The sequence below is a fragment of the Brachycentrus maculatus genome, unplaced genomic scaffold (genome assembly GCF_059751285.1).
Source record: "Brachycentrus maculatus isolate JH-2025_06_01 unplaced genomic scaffold, ASM5975128v1 h1tg000153l, whole genome shotgun sequence".
Classification (NCBI taxonomy): Eukaryota; Metazoa; Arthropoda; class Insecta; order Trichoptera; family Brachycentridae; genus Brachycentrus; species Brachycentrus maculatus.
The window spans coordinates 1,204,799-1,229,020 of record NW_028280906.1 but is presented as its reverse complement, the minus strand read 5'-3'; the positions used below and the strand labels follow the sequence as shown (position 1 = coordinate 1,229,020).

General features: G+C 31.9%; 2 protein-coding genes across 5 annotated transcripts in view; both read left to right on the top strand.

Annotated features, from left to right (window-relative positions):
• The window catches only part of Tsf3 (Transferrin 3), a 50,996-nt gene extending 33,008 nt beyond the window's left edge, over nt 1-17,988 (top strand). The window contains exons 2-12 of one of the 3 annotated variants that reach the window (XM_088261361.1): nt 4,022-4,130; nt 5,095-5,222; nt 10,278-10,411; nt 11,014-11,158; nt 12,330-12,487; nt 13,283-13,419; nt 13,950-14,153; nt 14,479-14,706; nt 15,240-15,640; nt 16,556-17,035; nt 17,777-17,988. In XM_088261361.1, the coding sequence (XP_088117487.1) occupies nt 4,022-4,130; nt 5,095-5,222; nt 10,278-10,411; nt 11,014-11,158; nt 12,330-12,487; nt 13,283-13,419; nt 13,950-14,153; nt 14,479-14,706; nt 15,240-15,640; nt 16,556-17,007 (2,096 nt within the window). In that variant the 3' untranslated portion in view covers nt 17,008-17,035; nt 17,777-17,988. Of the gene's footprint in view, nt 1-4,021; nt 4,131-5,094; nt 5,223-10,277; nt 10,412-11,013; nt 11,159-12,329; nt 12,488-13,282; nt 13,420-13,949; nt 14,154-14,478; nt 14,707-15,239; nt 15,641-16,555; nt 17,080-17,776 lie in introns of those variants that run through there. The other 2 variants (XR_015837652.1, XM_088261360.1) reach the window with 2 other exon arrangements.
• LOC148308683 (cytoplasmic dynein 2 intermediate chain 1) lies at nt 17,943-23,317 on the top strand. Of its 2 annotated transcripts, XM_088261354.1 has the most exons (5): nt 18,644-18,782; nt 19,205-20,371; nt 20,764-21,010; nt 21,526-22,189; nt 22,671-23,317. In XM_088261354.1, coding segments are annotated over exons 1-5 (2,604 nt in total). In that variant the 5' UTR covers nt 18,644-18,780; the 3' UTR covers nt 23,195-23,317. The 2 variants fall into 2 exon arrangements, with proteins under 2 accessions (XP_088117479.1, XP_088117480.1); XM_088261353.1 differs by having other exon boundaries at nt 17,943-20,371.
• Nucleotides 23,318-24,222: the final 905 nt, after the last annotated feature.

Here is a 24,222-nt window from a genome sequence, read left to right as displayed (position 1 = left end):
AATTGGTGAATGTTACACGTGTGTTAAGTGATCACTTAAACCAGCCTATGACGGTCGTCAGCCCCGTGAATTTCCAGACTTCCATATTCTTCTTCATCTTTGATAAGATGTCAAAAAATAATAGATTAAACTACTTTTTTTCTGTAAATATGAACGTTATAAAATGAAATGAAATGAAATTAGCATCAGTTTACTTTCTGATATGGATGAACTCAGGCTGTCTTCTCGACTTCTATCTATATTGTTAAAAAAAATTGCAAGATTCACTCTTGCATTGTTCAAAGAGGGAGGTAGGTCGCTTCAGACTCCGTTTGTATCTATTTCACTCCCATAACTTTATAATTTGATTGGCTCTGAATTCAGCTAGTTTGAAACGCAATTATTCCGACGTTAGCAGTGGGCTGCGGGCAAACTTTGTAATATGTAGTTATAAATTTTAATTAATAACTAATAACGCCTCCAACCGATCGACCCGGCAGTAACAGGTCTACGGACCTCTAAAATCACTAAAGCAATTTGTTTTTAGACGATTTGGAAAATTATTTTAGCATGTTAAACGATTCATCTTCAATATAGCGAAATACGTGCCTCGTAACAAACTCGTTGCGTTGGTAATTTACCGGAAAAATATCATTTTTTATTTATGAGGGTGGGATACAGGGAGCGAGGATCCAATTTATCTGCTGTTTCTTTTAGAGGACTCATAAAACTGGTGAACTACTCACAACATTTTGAGTGTGTCCAAATACTTGTTCACAAAATCTGGATTATCTCCAATTACAGGATTTATTTTCTTTTATTTTTATTTTTTATTTTAAAATAAAAGGTTAACTACTTCGTATTCAAATGGAATACAGGCACATGAGAGTCAATAAGTATAAACACACCTATAGTTATAATCCCTCTAATTTACGCATTAAATAAACACATCCTTGTGTATTATGATGATGAATTTCTTTGTTGAAAATTGGTTTGGTGTTGTGAGTCGTTTTAAAAATTCATATTATTTTTTGACATCTCAACATAAATATGGAAGTCTGGCCATTTACGGGGCTTAGGTATTACCGTCATAGGCTGCTTTAAGTGATCACTTTACACACGTGTAACACTCACCAATTCTACCCATGATTTACAAACACGCTACCCAAATTCTGGGAAGTTCTATATATATGATCCATTTTTGAAGCATTGTAAAAGAAAATCACTAGAAGTGACATTTAACTAGAGATGAATTAGCTTTTTTATTGAGCAGAAACTCTTATATTTGTATGTGAGGTCCTAATCCTGGATTACAATTACATACATCGCTCACTCCTTTCAAGAACGTCATAAATCAAAAATCGTCACATTTCAGTTGTGTATGTTTTCGGAATGCCCAAAAAATGTACCATATCCCAGCAAAAGAGGCATATTTTTAACTTAATATTTACCCGCTACAGGACAAAAAGTGTTGTTTTTGCATTTTGAAGAAAAGGTATTGTTTACTTATTTTTTTAAATATACTAAATATTTTTCAAATGGAGAAAAAACCTCCAGGTTTTACCTAAAAAGATCTGTTGCACAGTAAAACGTTCAATAAGTGGTTTGATATTTATTTTTAATACATTGTGTTATATTTTTAAATTTTAAAAACGTTCTCCTGAAAAATCAAGTTTTTTGATTTATGACGTTCTTGAAAGGAATGAGCGACATGAGAAACGCCAGAAAATATCATTTTAGCTTATAGTTTGACCAGATAATTTATTTACAACATTTTGAGTGTGTCCAAATACTTGTTCACAAATCTGGATTATCTCCAATCAAAGAAGTTATTTATCATATTATTCATTGACATCTCAACATAGATGAGATGTCAAATGATAAATAAAGTATTTGGACACACTCAAAATGTTGTACATTAAGATAATACTGAGACAATGCGATGTGTCACTTGAAGGACGCTCACGGTCAAAAGTTTAGAAGTGCTTTGTAGGTGACTTTGTCCAGCGATCACGGAGCCTCTATCGATATATCCGGTTTTATTGTAGCGCGGTCCCAGAATCGCGACATGCATAAGCATGCTTTCATTATAAATTGTTTATTGCAGATGTAAATCTCAAATAAAAACGACGCACATCGAGGGATACCTGTGAGCTGCATCCGCTATACGGTTTATATTACTTTACCCGCAACGAGATAGGCAACGAGAATAGAACGCCTCACCAAACTGTTTTTACAAAAAAATCGCTTCATATTATTTTTTGATATCTCAACATACATAAGGTAGAATATGGAAGTCTGGGGATTTACGGGGCTTACGACCGCCACAGGCTGGTTTAAGTGATCACTTAACACACGTGTAACATTCACCAATTCTACCCATGATTGACAACCACACTACTCAAATTCTTGGATGTTATATGGATATTGGATATATATATATGGATATATATATATATATATATATATATATATATATATATATATATATATATATATATATATATATATATATACATATATATATATATATATATATATATATATATATATATATATATATATATATATATATATGCCCAGACTTCCATATTCTTCTTCATCTATGTTGAGATGTCAAAAAATAATGTGAAAAATAACTCCTAATTATATATATATATATATATATATATATATATATATATATATATATATATATATATATATATATATATATATATATATAAATATATATTTAAATATATATATATATATATATATATATATATATATATATATATATATATATATATATAGCCCCGTTCATGCCCAGACTTCCATATTCTTCTTCATCTATGTTGAGATGTCAAAAAATAATGTGAAAAATAACTCCTAATTATTAATGTGGAGATTATCCAGATTTGTGAACAAGTATTTGGACATACTCAAAATGTTCTAATTTTTCGCTTCTTCCACATTCAAGGGTCTCCTCATACATCTTTTTTTTCACTCCAAACCCTTATTTGCACTCGGTGGTGCATAAGGCACTGTATCATATAAAAGCAGTGTTACCTTGATCGTTAACACATGAAGTAAAGGTGAACAGCCCTCAGGTACAGGTACTATTCCAGGGTAATATTGAAAAAATATTAGTAAAAAATCACTTGTTTGACCCCCCCTGGGAATCGAACTCGGGGGCTCCAGAGGCGGATCTCATACATACCCGCTGATTATTCCGACTCCTGACCTGGCCACTATCAAGTATTTGAAAAGCTTGATCGTATCAAGTTTTCTATGGTTAAAAATATATTTAATTGGTAATTAATAACAACTCATAAGAGAACATTAATTACTTACATATGCACGCATTAGTCTAAGAGTACTTACACTAATGCGTGCATGTAAGTAATTACTACTATTAATACTATAAGTAAAGCCTGTTCCTATGTAATATTTGTTCTACACGATCGGTACGTCGAACTCGGCTCCCGTGTCCATACAAATATTGCAGGCACGCGTTGACGGGAGTCGTGTTGAATAAAGATATGGATTCCTAGCCAGTTTTATGTGTTTTGAAAACACGAAAGAATGGTAGAATTTTATTTTTAACAAAATTATGGGTTTTCCAAAAATTTGTACTATATGACATTATTTTATACGCATTGAACGTGTTAAGTAAATTGTGGTCAAATATAATAGGTCTAGTAAAAAGAAATCCATCATGTCCAACTGTCGAAAATGTCTCAGTTTTTCGCCAATAGGGACAAGAGTTTCTACGAGAGAGGCATAATGAAATTACCTTCAAAATGGCAACAAGTTATCGAACAAAACGGTGCATATTTGACTTAAATTGGATTATTCTTACTATGGTAAATTAAGACTTCAATGTCATGCAAAAATAATGGATTTCTTTTTACTATATAAGATAGTAGTTTTATTCTTAAAACCTATTAATACCTAAACACCCTAGAAATATTTATCTGTATTTTTAGTCACTATTTTTAAGGAATATAATAGAAACATATCTTGAGTGATGCCTAATAGCTACCTTAATTGTTTCTAGTGAGAGTCTGCATCGTCGAAGGAAAAGGATTATACAAAAAGGCTGGAAGATATTGCCCTATATTGGATAAACAAAACAGCGGAGTTGAATGCGTAATTGGAACTGATAGGTAAGTTTTGATCATGTGACAGGAAATCCCAGAGTTAGAATGAAATTAATACCAAACCGCAGTAGAATTTAACGAACATCACCGATATGTGAAATATCTTTGTGTGGGGTGCTTCTATCTCTATCCTGATGTACCTACTACTGTACATGCAAAAGTCTCATGCAACCGAGCTGTATTCAAAGGAACGTGTATTAATATTTACACATCTGTAGTTTATTTGTAGTAATACAACTATGGGTATTGTTATATAGACCAAAAGGTGTTGGGCTGATAAGTAGCTTACAAATTTATCTGTTATTATAAAAATTGTTAAAAAAAGGAATTGGGAAATTTTCTCGTGTTTATTTAGACAAGCGATCGCCACACAGTAGCTCGTGAGCTACTGCTAGCTAACAGAGGCTTTTTCGGTTGCTCGCGTAGGATATTAAATTTACCTCGTAAATTTTATTATTGGGCTTCGAAAATAAATAAAATAATGTGCTGAATTTCAATGAAATGCTTAAAAGGTTTGCTTTAAGTTTAATCTTATGTTAATTTATTTAGACTAATATACAAAATATTATCAATGGTACAATAAGGGCCGATGATAAAAAAAACTATAAAGAGGGAATGGTATAGGTAGCTCACCAGACAAGTTCAATTTCTAAAAGTAGCTCACACCCTTATTGAGTTTGGAGACCACTGATTTAGACCATAATTTAGAATCCTTGAAATCTTTGTTTATCAGATCCGCTTTTCAAATCACTTTCAGGAAATGACTTAATGAGATTAGGGCTTGTAAGCGTGATTCAATATACAAAGGTGGTCAAGCACACCGTCAGGAAAAGAGGAGGGTTGTTACTTTGAACCTTTGTTATCTAGTGCCCGGATTCCCGAAACTTTATTTTCTAAATTAAAAATGTCTTCATTCACAATTTTGAAATATCCACATATGAATAATTTTAACGAAACTTTTGACTTTCAGATTAGACTGTTTGAGAAGAATATCAAAGGGCAGTGTTGATTTTGGAGTATTCAGTTCTGAAGATTTATTAGCGGCCAGATGGAAAAATATAGATGTCCTTGTAACTGATCAATTGAGATTCACAGATTGTAAGTTTATTCATATTTTATTATTTACTGACTAAGAAAATTTTACAAATTATAAAAGTAAAAAAAAGTACAATGTAAATACAAACATTAATACATATTCATAGATGTTTAGGATAAGAAAGTAGAACATGGAAATAAAATAAATTTCGTAAGAAAGAAATCCATAGTAAATACATAATAGATTTACATAACGTTGGAAAGGGTAAAAGAACATTTGTAGAAGTAGAATAAACACATTGAGCAACATAGTTAAAGATGTATCGTCTAGTACCGGAAGTAGACAATGGTGATGAGCGGACGATGAAAACACCAGCTCAGCTGCGAAGACTCATTCGACAAATTTTAATTATGCAACGGGAAGAGCAGATAGAAGCCAGTTAGCGATTCCAGAGAAGAGATTTCAGAGATAAAGCCAGGCAGCGTGTCCAGTCTTGAGAATCTTGAGTCTGCAACAGAGGTCAGACTGAGTAGACAGCAGAGATGTAGATCTTGAGAGTGTGCGGAGCAGAGATGGAGCCAGATCTGATTGAATCGGTGTTGCTGACTTAAGATCAGTACGAGACCCCCCTTTTATGCAATTTTAAGAGCTTAAGTAGTGGGGCAGTACTGGCCTCAATATTTCTTACAAGTGCGTAAACATATCTATTTTACGAGATTAGACGCTTGCCCATAACAAAGTATGTGTATTGTATAAACAGAGTACATTAGTCATTATAGATTCTGTCAATGTAATTATAATTGTGAAAATTATATAAAATCAATAACAATAACATTTTAAAATTTAGTTTTTAAAGATATATATATATATATATATATATATATATATATATATATATATATATATATATATATATATATATATATACAATATATATATATATATACACCGCAGGACAAAAAAATTACGAGTCCTCAAAAAAACTAAAATTGACACATCATGAATTATTCTTGATATTTAATTAGTTTTTTTTTGTATTGTTTAACATATGTGATGACTACTCGTTACTTCAAGGTTAAAATGAAAGATCCTACTCATGAATTGTACTTAGAAATTGCCATTATATATATACCAGGTATAAGATTGTCCGAACCTTAGAGACCAATAACGATTCATTTATGGTTGAGTGTTTGTGATGGAATAATAAAAGACATGTAATTTTTTAATTCATATTTCAGAAAAAGGTTCTAATCCCTTTATTTTAAATTAAGGTATTTTACATTTAAACATATTTATAACATTTAAAAATATTTAATACTTAGTGAATTCATCTTTATTTTTTATAACATGTAAAATTCTATTATTTAACGAAGCGTAAAGCGAATCTTAAATTTCTGATGTTATTTCTTCTTCCTAAACTTGAATCAAGTTTTTTTTTTAATTCCTCGATGTTTTTTTTATTTTTTTTCCCGACTTTTTTATTCATAATCGCCCATAAATTTTCTATCGGGTTCAAATCAGGACTATTCCCGGGCCACGTCAACGATTTTAAGCCAATTTTATCCTTGAATTCATTGATCTGTAAGAAAAACAATTAATTATTTATCAAGTGGTCACAAAGTGCATTAAAAAATAAATATTTGTACTCACATTGCGTGCTCTATGGTACGGCGCAGAATCGTCCTGAAAAATCGGGTCCGCGGTATACTGCGTAATGTCCTCGATTGTTGGAATAAGATGGTTTTTCAACACTTTTTTGTACTGGATGGCATTCATCGTACCCTGTACAAAATTTAGAGGTCCCAAACCTTACGTTGCCATGCACCCCCAAATCATGACGTAGGGTGAATGTTTAACGGTTCGAGTGACGCACGACGGATGGTATCTTTCCCCAAGTTTTCGCCGAACTATCTTTCTGCCGTCTGGACCAAAAAGGTTGAATTTTGATGCATCGGAGAAAATAACATTTTACCAATCCTCCAAGGTCTGATTCTGGTGCTCCTTCGCCCAATCCAGTCTAGCCTTCTGCATTTTGTTCGTCAGTAATGGTTTCTTTACGGGACTTCGTCCTTGGAAACCATGCTCCAACAGCCGCCTGGACACTGTTTTTACTGAAAATGTTGATTTGCTGGTAGATAGCACCTCTGCGTGTATTTTAAGTGCCGTTAAAAATCGATCGCGCATAATAATTTTTTTATTAAGCGATCATCTCGGGCAGACGTCGCGCGCCCTCATCCGCTTCCTTTTTTCCGTTCTATGGATCCAGTTTCTTTGAATTTCGAGATATTTTACAATTAGATATGTTTTGTTGCGACAATGTGATTATTTTGGATTTTATCGCAATCGACATTTGCTTTGCACTTTCCATGATTGTTGTGTTATGTTCACTCAAACGCGGGTAAAACAAAATTGTTGAGACATAACCATATCCGCTCCCTAGGTGGAGCATATGGAGTCCACAAACTGTCTCCAGGCTTTTCTGTCGGCTGCCAGCTCCCTTGCATCCTCCCAAGTCAGATCCGCGTCGCGAAGTTCTGACGAGAACTGCCGACGAATTGTCAGCAATGGTCGTCCTGGGCGGCGCGAACCTGATGCCTTGTAAAAGAGGCAAGCTTGATTAAGGCTCTCAGGAGGCATGCGGAGTACGTGGCCAAGCCAACTGAATCGCCTTTTTATATATATATATATATATATATATATATATATATATATATATATATATATATATATATATATATATATATATATATATATATATATATATATATATATATATATATATATATATATATATATATATATATATATATATATATATATATATATATATATATATATATATATATATATATATATATATATATATATATATATATATATATATATATATATATATATATATATATATATATATATATATATATATATATATATATATATATATATTTATGTATATATATATATATATATATATATATATATATATATATATATATATATATATATATATATATATATAAAATAATACGTGTACATAACGTATGTAAGTACTTCTTGTTAAAAAGTTTGTAAGAGATTTATTAAGAATCATTTTTTGCGGAAGATTGTTAAATTCATTTTACTGAATTCTATATTATAATGGAGTGGGACAGGTGATATACATATCTCAAAATATTTATGTTTTATTTTAAGGGTTGCATTATAAGAAATAATTTAAATTAACCTTAATTTAATTTATTTTAATTTCGTCGAATCTCGGTAAATATGTTTTTTTTTATATTATTGCATATGAAATAGATAAGAAGGGAAATAAATACAATGTAAGTAGATACTTTTTCCATTTAGGTACCTACCTAAGCAACTTTGAGAACAACGTCTATGTCTGATCTGTCAATGTGTTTCATGTATCTATGGCGAGAAATGTCACTTGTCAACTGTCAGAAATTGTCTGCTATGTAAATAATGCTGAAATTTAAATTGTATTTCGTAAACAAGTCAACTACAAACAGATAAAAATGTTGTTATTTCCAAAATACGCTAAATATGTAAAGATTTTTAGTACCGAATCCAATATTTTATCATTTTAAGAATATATTGTCCTCGTAGATTTTGATATATGCTAAATATTCACTACATCTCGACTAGTAGATGGCTTGAAAAATCAACATACTAGGCGAGTAATGCTTATTTGAATATGTAATATTTTGTATTTTAAGTTTGTTTTTTAAGCAACTAGCAATTTGAATAGAAGCCATTTTGAATGATAAGTTTGTTTTCTTTCCGTCAGCTTAGTCCACATTTGGCTCCAACCCTGAAGCGCAAAATGTATATTTCGATTTATGATCAATGTATCACCCCGTTGTTGTATACAATGTATAATGTTTGGCTAGTTCATATACTGCATATTTTACGAAATATCGTCTCATCGGTTTATATTTGACTTATTTGCTATATATCATGCTATGTACTAACGTAATTTGAATCTAATTGTAATTCATAAATTACACTCCACAGAAAAAAGGAGGCATATTTCTTGAAGGAAAAAGGTTTTGAATTAAAAAAATTATTTAAATTTTTATTCAATTTGATGGATGGAATGAACGAAAGCGATTGGAATTCTGGATTATCCTCAATATACAAAGAAAATGGTTCCAGGCAGTATGGCCTGCAAAGGCTCGGTCTCCGAACTGCTTCAGAGGCTTTTCCTCTACTTGACTCGGAAGCTGACCTAAGTGTGGAGTGTCTAGAGTTAATACTCTCTAACACACAATGGTCCGACAGATTAATTATTCATGGGCTAACTTCATCTTTTTCTTCACCCTTCTGTTCCGTACAGCTGGATATAGGCCTCTTCCGTATCCTTCCAATGTTTTCCTATCTGTATCTGCTAGCAGCCAATTTCTACCTCCCACAGCACCTATGTCTTCGGACTTTCTTTTTTGAGGTCTTCGGATGCCTCTTTTATTCTCCCAAGGTCTCCATCTCAAAATTTTAAAGGTCAACCTTTGACAGGACCCCACAAGGTGAAGATCTAAAAAAGACTTCATCTTGATAGTCAATAAATAATCTAGTGAAACCAAAATTCCAAATATAATGTTTTTATAGATGTGACATCAAATTTCAGTGTATAGCGTGAAAATGGAATTTTATAAAGACAGTTGCATACTAAAAAGAATTCAAATAAATCCATTTTGAATTAGGATAATCAAAATTCAGGGGTGCGATATAGATTTAATAACAGAAACTCTTATATTAGTATGTGAGATCCGAATCCCGGATTATAATCACACACATGAGAAACGCCAGAAAATACCATTTTCATTTTTATTATTAAGCTTATAATTTGACCAGATAATTTATTTACAACATTTTGAGTGTGTCCAAATACTTGTTCACAAAATCTGGATTATCCCCAATTACAGGAGTTACTTTCATATTATTTTTTGACATCTCATCAAAGATGAAGAAGAATATGGAAGTCTGGGCATTTACGGGGCTTACGACCGTCATAGGCTGGTTTAAGTGATCACTTTACACACGTGTAACATTCACCAATTCTACAGATTTAATAAATTGATTTTAACACATTTGCTGAAAACTTTTTTTTTTATTTCTAGCTCCCTTTGAGTATGAAGTGGTCGCATTAACAGAAAATGAATCCGGAATCAATTCACTGGAAGAGCTACGTGGATCGAGGTTATGTCACCCGGGTCACGGATATGAGGCAGATTGGACTGACACTTTGGCAAATGTAAGTTCGTATGTACCTTTAAACAATTGTACTACAGAGGATAAATCGGTCAATGTAGTTCAAAGGGGGTCTTGTTTGAACTACATTGACCAAATTATCTCCGACATGTGCTGTAGCGAGTACGCCGAGTTGAAGGGACAAGGAGTAAATAAAGACAAGTAGATACTGACCATGAAAGGAGAAAACCAATCATCAAACAAATTGTAACCCACGGAAAAGATACTGGAAACAATTACAATGATGATTCAAATCTCCGTATAATTGAAAGGGAATATTTTTACATTGATGCTCTACTTTTAGTTGGTTTTTAGTGTTGCTATTTAGATTACAGAATATTAAGTGGATTTTAGGGTCTATCACATTACGTTATTCTCAACCCAATGGTTTATTACGTTATTCTCAACCCAATCATTGCTTTTAAATTATAAATAAAACACTTGTTTTTTACCACTTGAGCTTCCATCTATTAAAATAAACTGTATCTGCAGCTTTTGTAACAATATAAACCTCAAGTGGTAAAAATAAATGTTTTATTTATAATTTTATCATGTCTTACCCCCGAAACAATAAATGACATCATTGCTTTCATGTTATTGTTTCAGTTCTTGGAGGCGAAGATAATCCCTCGGAGCTGCGACCCATCACTGTCGCTGTTTGAAAACAGATTACGTGCATCTTCCGAGTACTTCAGCGGTGCTTGCAAAGCGGGCCCTTGGGTGGCTGACAAATCTCGAGATCGCACATTGAGTGAGTGGATAGCAAAATATTTTGGCTATAAAAATATGCGGTGATCCTTATAAGTGTGTTTAATAAATAATAATAAAAAATTTAGGTAATTTATATTCCGCCATTTTCGTAAAATACTGGCTTCATTGTGATTGAATTAAGGAAAAGTAGATGGTGGAAATGATTAAGCAAACAAATGCGTTCTTAGTTTTATTCTAAAGATTATCTCACTCTCACTATTTCTAACTACTGGTGGAAGACCATTCCACTCCATCGATCCCGCAACAGCAAAGCACGCTCGCCAAATTTACTGCGCTGGTTGCGACCTGGTAAGATCACCTTACCCATAGCATTTTTTGTAGCACATTGAAGCGTGAGACGTCTATCAACTAATTCGTCTGGAATACACAGCTCTTTTAGATATTCTGGACCCATATTATGTTTTAGCTCAAGTGTTTTTTACCACTTAAGCTTATTTTATTATGACAACTAGTTTCGGAAGCTATGCTTCCATCTTCAGGTCTAAATATGAACTGTTTAGTCAGTGGTTTAATAATGCTATAACAAAGCAAAACAATTGTCACGAATTTTTACTTTAAAAAAATTAACTAAACCATTTAGTAGATCCTCATTTGTGTTTGCTTTTAATACATATTTAAAATACAAATTATTACATATTTACAAATATAAGTCAGAACGATTTCGATGGCCATGAATTTTTTGACAAATTTTTGCAATTTTATAATCTGAAATATTTTTTTGAAAGCTCAATAATACATCGCATCATCATCGATACCGATATGTTTATATTTAGACCTGATGATGGTAGCATAGCTTCCGAAACTAGTCACTATAATGAAATAAACTTGAGCGGTAAAAAACAAGTGGTTTTCTTTTAAAAATAGAACATATTTCTTGTAAATAAAAATAATACTTGATACTGGCAGAAACATCCTTTCACTGGGTGACTGCCAAATAAATAATTTGAAAAAATATAAATAAAACATTCATATTGCTCAGATAAAAATGATTGATGCCTCATCTCCAGTTGAGAGATCTACAATATATATTGAACTACTACTAGTTGAAATATAAGGTGAGAAAAATCCCCTGGGGCTGGTTTTGATTCCTGATGCACATACTTTCGTGACGATTGAAGTGGTGATAAAAGTGTATTTTATTTTAATTTCAGAGTCCCTTTATCCTAGTTTATGTTCACTGTGCTATGATCCGGGATTATGTTCTTCGAGTGACAAGTACTGGGGAAGACGGGGACCTCTGCATTGCCTCACGGAAGAAGCGGGAGATGTTGCTTGGGCCAGATTGGACGATACCAAAATCCACTTTGGGGTTGGACACCTTCAATAAACTTCTTTTATTTTAAATTCATCTAATGTATAGATATAAAGTTTGAAAGCTGGTGGTGTATTTAGCTGCGTCTCTTCTTGTCATATTGCGTAGTTGCTATTTTCTTTTTCTCTTGTCTTTGTTAAATCTTGTTTACTGTATGCTATTTATGTACTTCATAAAGACTGATGAGATCTGATCATTCAGAAAATCCGCATCAGTAATCAGTGGCTGAACATATCTTCATTCTAAATCAGAAACTGGGGTTCATCAGTCTGGTCATAAATGACCTACGTCTAGCACTGTATGTATCTTAAACGCACGGTTGATCACCTAGTCTTCCCATAATTTAATTTTCCAATATCTGATGCAGTTTCCTGCACACCAAAAAGTGTGGATAAGAGACAAAGAAAAAAAACTAATTTTAGAAGAAAAAATCATACAATTCCTTTTTTAAATGTATTAAACATCTTACTCCTTTGTTTGTGTAAAAAAATAATTGAGGTACTAAATTGACAGGATATTTCCAATGTAGATAAAAAAAAATGCTGCTTATTTTAAGGAAGTTATTGTATGCAGACCATTTTTTTAATGAATGTCATATTATTTACATATGACCATGTTTGCGAAAAAGTTTCTTTTGAATTATGCGGTACTAAAATCCCTAGCGATGTGATGTTTTTAATCAGAATAAAAATTAAAGCAAATTAGTGTCCATCACCTGTTTCATTTTGACTCGTAAACAACTAAAAGATATTTTAATATAATAACAGTTGTGTTTGAATTTTATTATTGTAGATTACTGGATCTATTGGCATAGCAGACCCAGCAAGATACTCTTACCTTTGTAAAGACGGAACAAGGCAACCCTTAGTAAATAACACTTCCCCTTGTGTATGGATTGCTAAACCATGGCCTGTTATTGCAGCTAAAAGGTTGGGGTCAAAAAAGTCCTATTTAATAATAAAAAATATAATGACAGATATTACCCTATATGTGACGTAAGTGATATGCTTCTGTAGATGATCCCTGAAAGTTTCTTACTGCTTTATCATTTGACATACAAAAGGATATTTTGGTTCGTATATACTTTGACAGAAATATCTTGATCTGTTCTGTGGAATTGAGATTTAAAACCTAGGTATATTTTTAAAAACTTATAGATACCCATTTGAAATTATCAAATACGCAGAAGTGCCAGTCTTAATTATTAGTATGTATTGCGCTGGTTAGGCGCCGTGGCATAGTTGGATAAACACTGAAAACTGGCGTCACTGGTTTCATTCCCGCCATTTGCAATATAAATACAACAAATATTTATATTCAATTGATCTGGGTGTTTGTGATATATTTTAATACATATCTACTTTCCCTATCCTTAGATCCTACCTGTAGACAAGCCTGTGAAACATAGGTTTTGCAGTTTAATTATTTAGAAAAAAAACTTATACTTGTTAATTTCTAGGAAATCATCAGCAAGTGTATCTGCATTGGCGAGTCACCTCAGTCACCGTAATTCCGCCTCCTGGCAATCAGCTCTCCTCAGTCTGATAGAGTTTTACCATGTCCATGTTCACCCTGTTGAGCCACAATTACCTGTGCAAGACTACCTTCAAACTGCTGTCGGATTCCAATCTGCAAATAGCTTCGCTGAATGCACACCTCCAAGGTAGCAAATTTGACATTACCAATATAACTTTGATGCAGCATTTATTGGATATAACTTTCATATTATTTTATATTAACACACTAGGGACGGGAAAGGTATTTCTACCCGTTTGGTCGATTGATGCTTTAGGACGGGAAGTGTATTTCTACCTTTTGCACAAGCCTAGTTAGAAAGAATTATTTAATTTTTTATATGAATATTATGTACCAATCTCTTTGTTAAGGTGTAAACTATTTGCACACAACTATCAAATCCCGTCACTAGCAGTCCGCAGGCGTATAAAAACACCCGTCCGAAATGTGCTAATGTATTTTTTCCTTTACAGATCTATCGTAGTGTGCACGAAGAGTGTAATTGAGAGACACAAGTGTGACTGGTTGGGAGAAACTGCAAGAGCATTTGGTTTGGAACCACCAATCCAGTGCATTTTGAAAATTTCTAATGATACAAATAATGGTGCTCCCGCACCTAACTCTATGTGTTTTGACGCTGTTCAAAATGGAATCGCCGAAGTCACAATTGCCGATGCAGATTGGCAAGTGGAGGCTAAAAGGTAAGTGATGGGATGAATCTAAAGCAAACAGTTAGTCCATTAACCACTTAATGCTCGGGATTTTTTGGCAAAAATAGAACTAAAAATATCAGGTTTTTTTATTTTTTACTTAACCCTTACTACTCCTGGGTCGAGTGTGGCTCAACATCGTATTTACTATGCCAACTACATGTCAACTTAGGCTCACCGGAAGCTACTTTTCAATCTTAAGTTTTCTCGCTGTTAACTCCCAACATTATTCTTAAAATATTTATTTTTAAAGTTAGAATATGCGCTCACAAAATAATTCAGTTTTCAGATTTTCATAATTTTTTTTATTATACGATAAATATTTTATCTAATTGTAGGTATACCTCAATTTGCGTTATTTTTATCTGTCGTAAAAAAATCCCTTGCTTAAGGAAGCAAATACAGTAAAAAAAAAATTATTGATTTGAATACATGCATATGAAAGCTATATTTGATGAGATATTTGACTATACTTAAATCTTTTTGTGACTGCTATTTTACAACAATTTTCATTTGTTTTGCAGGGATTTTAATCTTATACCTGTGCTACATGAAACGACCCCTATAATGAATGATTTGCATATAGTTGTAGCTGTTGTGAATAAAAAATCTTCAATAAATTCTTTCAAGGACATGAAAGGAAAGAAGGCATGCTTCTCAAAGCACGATGGCGTTGCATGGCACTCTGTTATACACTATCTGACTTCGCAACATCTGTTCGACAAGCCAGCCTGCCCTTTTGAAGACGAAATGGCGGACTTCTTTGAGAGTGCATGTGTTCCTGGATTACCTAAATACCATAAATTGACCGAGTTATGTGGGTTAAATGGAGACTATAATGGAGAAGTTGGGGCGCTAAAATGCTTGGTGGATAAAAAAGCTGATGTTGCTTTTATAAAACTGTCTACACTTAAGAATATATCAGGTACGAACAATTCATTAACATTACACTTTTGCTGTACTGACAGACCTGGTGTATAATACCAAAGCGTGTCAGTGTTGATAGTTACAGAATCTGTGATTGGTAGACTAAGTTCGAACGCTTGTTATTTTGAAAAATATGCAGACCATATTGCCTCAAATATGTTCCATTGAAAATTTGACTTTCAAACTTGAGGCTTTTACATTTATTTCTTAAAAAAATTAAAGGGTCAAGCTAAATTATGTTTACCAACCATCAAATTTAGACTAGTATACAGACTACCTTACACAAGATCCCACAATGTATATGTACTCGGAACTTAAACATGGTGTTTTTTTTTTACTGATTACAGTTGATTTTCTAATTAACTCGACACTAATGCTGAAATTATTTTTTTTTATATATATTTTGCAAAACTGCAGTAATAACGAATGCTCAAATTTCAAATCTAAATATATTTTATATGGTTCATATTAATCACAAAAGAAAATTACTCAATCTATGTAATTTTCACTTTCAGAATTTGGATTTAAAATAATAATAAAAAATAAACTGCAAGGATAAATAAACATTTATTTCAATAACTTTGTCCCCGCAACCATCTCTGCACTAAAAAAAATATCATTCGCGAAGTTAATGGCATCCCGACGTCACTTCTCAGCAAGTGGCAGGGAATACTGAGGCCAGATTCCAAGAGTGTGTCTGACGTGATGGCCTACATTTAGACGAAATAATTGTTAAGAAATAAAATCCGCACTTCTCTTTTTTTATTGAAATAAATGTTTATCCTTATCAGTTTATTTTTTATTAAAATTCGAAATACGAATTCTGCCACCGGACACCTGATATAATTCTATTAATGCCGAACAAACAAATAATTAATAATCATTACTGATCAATTCCAATTATGTCTTTCAGATTCTAGTATAAAGCCTTGGACGAGGGATGTAAAATATGAAGACTTCAAAATGATCTGTCCACAGCAAAACGCTCAAAACTGTTTTATATCTTGGTCAACTATTGGTCAACTTTACATTCGCTCTAATACTAGCGACATGCGAAAACAAGAATTGGTTAATATGTTCAAACAGTTGGATCAATTGTTTGGAAAGAATTACAAGTCCCAGACGAGTGCGTTCACCATGTACGGGCCTTTTGATCACAAGAAGAATATAATGTTTCGCGACAAAACTAAATATATGAGAACTCTGGCTGAGTTATCTGAAAGTAGACTGCCATTCAGTTTTGAAGTAATGGCAGAAGAGTATAAGTTTGGTAAATGTGATGTTGCAAATTCTGGTGTGATAAATTATGCAGCAAGTACTACAAGTATTCTGCTAAGTTTAGCATTCTACTTTATTTTCCTGTAATATGCAAACTATTTTAGCACTTAGAGATGTAAGTAGATTACTGAATAATAAATAATTTTCCAAGTATCTCAATCGCTTTATTTTATTTTTATACTATAAAATAAAACTTTAAGGAATCTTTCTTTCAACGACACAAGCATACATTTTAACACTAACAAATTTCTATTCTACCATAATTTCATCTAGAGAATACGTCCTCTATGAAAAATTTCAAAGACTTTTAAGAGTTTTCCTAGGATCATAAAAAACAGTCTACAATGGCCATTGTAATGATAACTTTTAGTATTGCAAAAATTAATTGATACCAAGATATTTTATAACATAAGGCAATAAATTAATGAAGAAGATTTTTTAATAAAATATCATTTCAGTGGAGGTTGACTGACATTTGTATTAATAAAATATACCCCATTATTACAAACTTGTAGCTATGGTAATACAAATATTGACAGTTAAAATTGAGAACAAACAAATACGTTCTCCTTGAATGTTTGTTGGTTTGTTTCAAAATTGGTTGCCATGGTAACCCAGTCAATAATTTTTCTCCTGACATGAGCACATAAATTCTTCAGTAACAATAAAATATTGTTATAAACAACAATTTTTCAGTGTTATAAACAATTTATTTTTTAACAGCTGAAATTTAATGTGAGAATAGTAAAAAACATGCCATGGGTAGCATTGTTTGTTTTTTATTTGTTGTGTAATGCGCCGGGTTCTTTTTCTAAAATATGTGTTAATTTTATAATGAAAAATATGACTTTTTTAGTTACTGGTATTTCCAAACCCTTCCCTGTGAAATAAACATTGAAAAATGGATCAAAATGAAAATAAAAATGTTATATAATTATAAAAATAAGTGAAAACTTAATATTTAACCAAAAAAAGCGAAAAATATATACAGAAGTTTCAGAATTTCTTTAAAAAATTCACAAATGGAAAATGAAATGCAGTTTGCTAATCCCAAAGATGAAAAGAAAATTATTCAAAAATATGCGTCAAAAACAAGTGAAAAACTTAAGGATAATTTTCCGCTTGAAATAAAAAATGATAAGATGAACTCATTAAAAGTTGAAAGATCAAAAGCAGAACTAATTGGAATTAAATCTACAGATAAAGTGAAGGTGAAGTCGTCAACTACCAGTTTAAATAAGAACAAAGTAGCTCAACGTGTTGTTGACAAAAAACTTAATACATTAACTTCATCCGACAGCATAGTTAAAAGTAACAAAGCAAAAGATTTGTCAACAAAGAAAAAAGAAAATTCATCTAACAGAATTAGCGATCAATCAAACAAGCCTTCTAGTAGCTTGAAAGATATTGAAACAAGAAAGAAAAAAGACCAAACTTTGGATAAGAAAATGACAAAAAATCGAGATGATGTTCACCTTGCAAACGCAGAAAAGAGAACCAGGAACACACTTTTAATTACAAAAACATCAAAATTGTTAGAAGATAAAAGTCCTCAGACTAAATTAACAAACAGGAGCAAAAAAATTGCAGTAACCGATACTGTTGGGAAAAAACCATTTCTTACTAATGTTACAATCAACTCACCTAAACCAAAAAGAAAGCAAATATCTCCCGAAGAGCCACAAGATAATGCTTCGTTTAATGCATTTATGAAACAGACCAAAGAAAATCCAAATGAGATTTCAGATCGAAGTAATTCATCCGATGAAAAAGGCTCCAAAAGAAGTGAAAAAATTAAACATAATCGTTATCGAACACGAACTTTGGAACCACAAGAAATTAAGGTCATGAGAGAAGGCAATGTAAGTAATAGTAACAATATTGAAATGACAAAGCTCGTTCAGAACTTTAACTCTAACCAAAATCATCCACTTATTGGTAAACCTAAAACCTTTTTTGTAGAACTTCACGAAAATACTGCCACCTTAGAATGTACTTCTAAATTAGTTGAAACACTCAAAGACAAATCACCAGTAGATTCAGAAACTGAATCCGCTAATTACGAAGATGATTTTGAGTCATATGAGTCAGATTTTGAGTCGTTTAATTCATCTTTATCACATAATGTATCACACAATAAACTAAGTAATGATTCATCTGATGAATTTGAAATAAATGAAAGAAATACAAAGTCATCTATACATGACGATGATAGTTTTATAACTACGAAAACGCAGTTCCAGGTTGAAGAGTCAAATTTAGATTCTGGAAATTTTGATTTAAGGGAAATTAAGTCGTCCATATCACCTAATTTAAAAATGGATAACATAAAGGAAGATGTCTTTGAACTGAATGATTTACATCATACTTTTAGTAATACAGTAAATGAGTCAATGAAACAGACATCTTATACAGATGAGGGGTTCGATGAAAACTCGGGGGGATTTTCTAGTACATCGAATTCTGGTCTTGTTAAATTGGAAGACACTCAAAAAACCATAAAAAAACCTAATATTTTATATGAGTCTAAATCCAAAAGAAGGACTCTTTCAAATTACTATCAACAAAGGGCGCAAGATCTCTGTAATTTAATAACATTGGATGAAGTACAGTATACTCTGTGTGAAATAAATCCAGTTCCCTATGATGTTTTCATTAAAACATTTGGAAAATGTAATTTCATACAAAATTATTGTCAAACAAATGATGACTATGTTGATGAAACAACTCAAACTGATTTGATATTAACAGATAGCAAGTGGACACAAAATCCGATAGCATTTTCAATGTTCGATATTTGTTTAATTCCGGAAGAAAATTCTAAAGCCAAGCAATATCTACGTGACCTAAACGTTCAAAAAGAAATTCAAAGCAAAAACTCTGCTAAAAATAGACCTACGACCGTTATAAAACACTTAGAAAATCCATTAGAAATATATTACAAACAGAGACTAGGTTCTAATATATCCTCTATAGAACCAAATAGATATATAACCCAAAATATTTTATCAACAGAGCATAAGACATTTTCTAAATTTTACTATTTTATCAAAAAAATTGGAAAATTTATGAATGATTATCTTGAAGACATATCCACAGACAATGATAAACGTGATTTGGTCAAGTCCGACTTGAAAATCAGTAAAAGCTATGTTGTACCATTGAAGAATTTACCTAAAATTAATTACTTACAAGGTAGGATGCCCATATTGGTGTCCTTTTCAAATGATTCTGTAAATAGTTTCCTTACTGTTCATAGTAAGAAGATTGTAGAAAACAATTCTCAGAAAGCGGAAGACTCTTTGTCTTTGAGCACCCTTATATGCATTTGGTACTTCCAACATAATGTTCTCACTGAGCCTTCGAAGGTCTTATTTTGTGGTAGCGATGTCAACTGCTGTAAACTTTCTGGCGGGATATTTGGATTAGCTGTTGCAGGATTATTAGATGGGTAAGTATATGTTTTGTAATCTCATCCATTGAATAGTTTGAGAAAAACATACTGTATACCACTGATTTAATTTTTATGTTCAACATCAAAAACCATTGTGAAAAATACTACTTTTCAAATATATAACAGTAAAAAATCAGGGTAGTATTACATATTATCAATTTATTTATAAAAATACCATCTTTGTTATCATCTATTAATACTTATTGGTGGAATTTTATAATCAAATGAACATGTTAAATGCCTTTTTACAGGTGAAATCATTAATTGATATACAAAGTGATAAATTTACGAAGTAATATTTATTATTTGAGCATTAGCATAAGTTAATTTCATTACTGTCTTTCGTGTATTCAACAAGTAAAACAAAAGACATTTGATGTTTATTTTAGCACTTTATCGGCATGGGATTTGAAAGAAGATGACAGCTGGCACAGTTTGCCAAAAGACATTAACTTTACTGACACCGGAAGAAAAATAGAGAATGGACTAATTGAATATCCTGTACTACGATGTTGCTCATTCAATTCTTATGATACCCTGAAGACAAACAGTGATTTCTGGGCTGGGCCGGTGGTTGATATTTTATTTTTTAAACCAAATAAACAACAGGAAAATGAATCTTTCACTTACGATCAGGTAATGGTAATAAACTATGATATGCGAGAGGTACAGAAACCAAAGCAAAATTAATGTTTTCCAAGTTATTTAATGCGTTATTCACACTCATTTACCGATGTTTCGGATCATATTGTAGTGTCCATTTATATGGATTAATGTACTATTTGGTAAACAATACACAATTTAACAGCAAAATGAAAATCTACATTCACATTTTCATACTTATTTGTGCATCCTTCGTATATTATTTCAACAACTTGCCTTCATCTATGAACAAGACATTGCTGTCAGCGTTGGAACGAAGTTTTGTGATTGCCAGCGAGTTGATCTTTTCACATAATCTCACCACATTTTTTGCCATTATTTACATTTGTAGTTGTTATGGTGTTATTACTATTTTATAATATTTTTCTATATAGTTGTAAATAAAACATGGCTAACTATTGCACCCAGCGCTTAGTTAAGTGGGAATAAAAAATATTATTATTTTTATTATTATAAAAAAATTATTAAATGAAATGTTTTTTTTTCAGTTGTGCTCTTTACAAAAATATGGTGTTCTAACCATCTGGACCCTTATTAATCAAACAAATGATTTATCCAATCACTTTGAAATAAATTTTAAAACAATGGACAATCAATGCTCTACATATTGGTCTAAAATTACACTTCATAAAAGCTTAGTTATAAATATGACACACTTTGACATAAATCGTGCAACTAATGTTATATCCAGCATCAAATCATCAGAGTCAAAAGAATCTCTGTATCCTTCATTTCCTCTCACAGATGTTCACAGAAGAAACTCATTGAAAAATATATTGAGTTTGAAAGATGTTGACATCGACAGTAAATTAAAGCAGCCAATGTCACGTTATACACATCTGGTTAAAAAGAAGACGAAATTTAACGACCCATCTTTGAAGAACAAAGTATTTGGGGATATTGAAGTAATCAATGATGAAGAAAAGAGCATTGATTCTTCTATAAACAGAAATCTGGAATCCAGTCCGGAAAATGATTCTCTAGAATCTTTTGAGCCGACAGTTTGGCAGAATGGCCTAATCTGCTCTGAAGTAAAGTTCATGTTAGACTTTAACAAAGAAGGTCACTTCCTAATTGCGTGTAATGGAGGGAAGGTTGTGCACTATTTACAAAGAGGTTATGTTCGAGATCCATTCATATTTTACTGCAGTAGTAAGTATCATATTATGCGATTTTTTTTAACTATATATATATATCTCAAATCATTTTAATTATGGAACATTGTGCGAGCGAATTTCAGCTGCGAACATAGCAATCTCTTGCTTGCATTTTTTTTATTTATTGTGAACTATTTAAAAAAAAAAATATTAGTAGTGCAAAGCGAAAAGGACATAAGTGCCCTCTAACCAGTCAAAGTTTTTTTATTTATTATTCTGGCTAAAATTTGCTTACTTTTTTTTTATTTTACATTAATTTAGTTAATCCTTATCATTTAAAGCACTAGTAAATTAAAACACAAAAGTGAATCAGGTTGAGCTGGCCATGATGTCCCTGCTTTTGGATAATACTTTAAATACGGAACTACCCAATCGGGAAACTTTGAAATGATGTGCAACTGAATGAAGATTAAATATAACTTTTATTTTACCCATTCAGAATTATGTGTTATTTACCTGAAGTTATTTAATTGCAGGTAATGCCGCTTCAGTTAATGCAATAGAAGTTTGTCCACATGATTTACTGTACTTCTTGGTCAGCTGCGATGACTACAGCATATATCTATGTAGTTTGAGTAATGGAAAACCATTAAAGACATTCTTTAACCAACACGGTATTACTGAACTTATCTCCGGGCAAAATTACACGGAGAGATACCAAAAGGAAGATATTATAAGTGTTCAGTGGTCAAAAATTAGGCCATGTCTAATTGTCGCTCTCAGTTCAAAGGGCAGTATCACTGTATGGGATTTGATGAAGAGCGATTTGGTTCCCATTATGATTGAGAAAGTTAATTCGGAAACTGGTGACGACAGTGTGAAAGAAATGAAATTAGCCAACGCGTCCGAAGGGAAGACTGGACTGAAGGAATTTTTAATTTTAATGTTTGCATCCGGAAGATTAGAAATTCACGCTATAAATGACGATTTATTATATTCAACTGAGATAAGCAGCAATCAGGAGAAACAAATACTTGGAAAATATTTTGAACTGTTGTAACCAAATCAACACGATACTTTTTTCTTTATCACACTCTTTATTCACATTATATTATTCTTAAAAAAAACAATTAATTACTGTTTAAATATTTGTACATCAATGATTATTAAATAACTTAGCATATATTAGTTAAATTTATTATTTTTTTTTTGTTATTGAGTATTAGAAAACCTCTTCACAATATTTTGAGCGTGTCCAAATCACAAATAAGGGTTTTTTCCACTTAGGAGTTAACTAAAGAGTTATGTATCTCATTAGTAAACAAAGATTTGGGCAATTAAAATATTCTGAATAAAATAACTGGTCAAATTATAATTTTAATAAAAGAATTGAAAATCATGTTTTCAAAGAGTCTCCTAGTATGTAAAATTATATCAAGAAGAATCTTACATACATTTCATGAAGGTCTCTGAATAAAAAGACTTACTCAACTCAACCATAGATGGTGCCGAGAACTCGCATGTGAGAGGAGGTGTCAATTGAAGGATAAGTACAACTTCAGAAATTTGAGTAGTGTGATTGTCGTAGGTAGAATGGTCAATATTACACATGTATAATGTGATCACTCAAACCACTCTGACAGGTATTAAGCCCCCTAAATATTAAGACATTCATATTCTTCTTCATCTGTGTTGAAATATCAATATGGAAAACATCAGGTGTTTTGTGAACAAATCCAACATTTTACATGAATTCTATTTAAAACTGTAGTATCAAAATGGAAGTCCAAGAAATTTTATGCCTGCTCTTCTATAACATACAACATAGAAAAAATAACTGAGTTCATCCTGTATTCTTAGAAAACCTTTTCCAGTCCACCGTGAGATAAAATCTTCTTAAAGTATGTACTGCAGAATGCTTGCCACATCATTGGACAAGGTTACATGAATTACAAGGGGTTTATTCCTTGAATTTTCAAAAAATTTAATCAATTTGCAATGGCGTTTGGTGTCTATTATCAAATGTAGCAACGAACAGTAAAATTGTGCCAGTACTCGAAGATTTAAGTTTTTTTTAATCGTTAAGAC

What these genes read in the sequence shown, in the direction of transcription:
- LOC148308683 (XM_088261353.1), top strand. Translation starts at nt 17,943, where the DNA reads ATGGAAAATGAAATGCAGTTTGCTAATCCCAAAGATGAAAAGAAAATT. An exon ending in GTTGCAGGATTATTAGATGG is followed by an intron (nt 20,372 to 20,763) that starts GTAAGTATATGT and finishes TGTTTATTTTAG; the next exon opens with CACTTTATCGGCATGGGATT. An exon ending in ATTCATATTTTACTGCAGTA is followed by an intron (nt 22,190 to 22,670) that starts GTAAGTATCATA and finishes ATTTAATTGCAG; the next exon opens with GTAATGCCGCTTCAGTTAAT.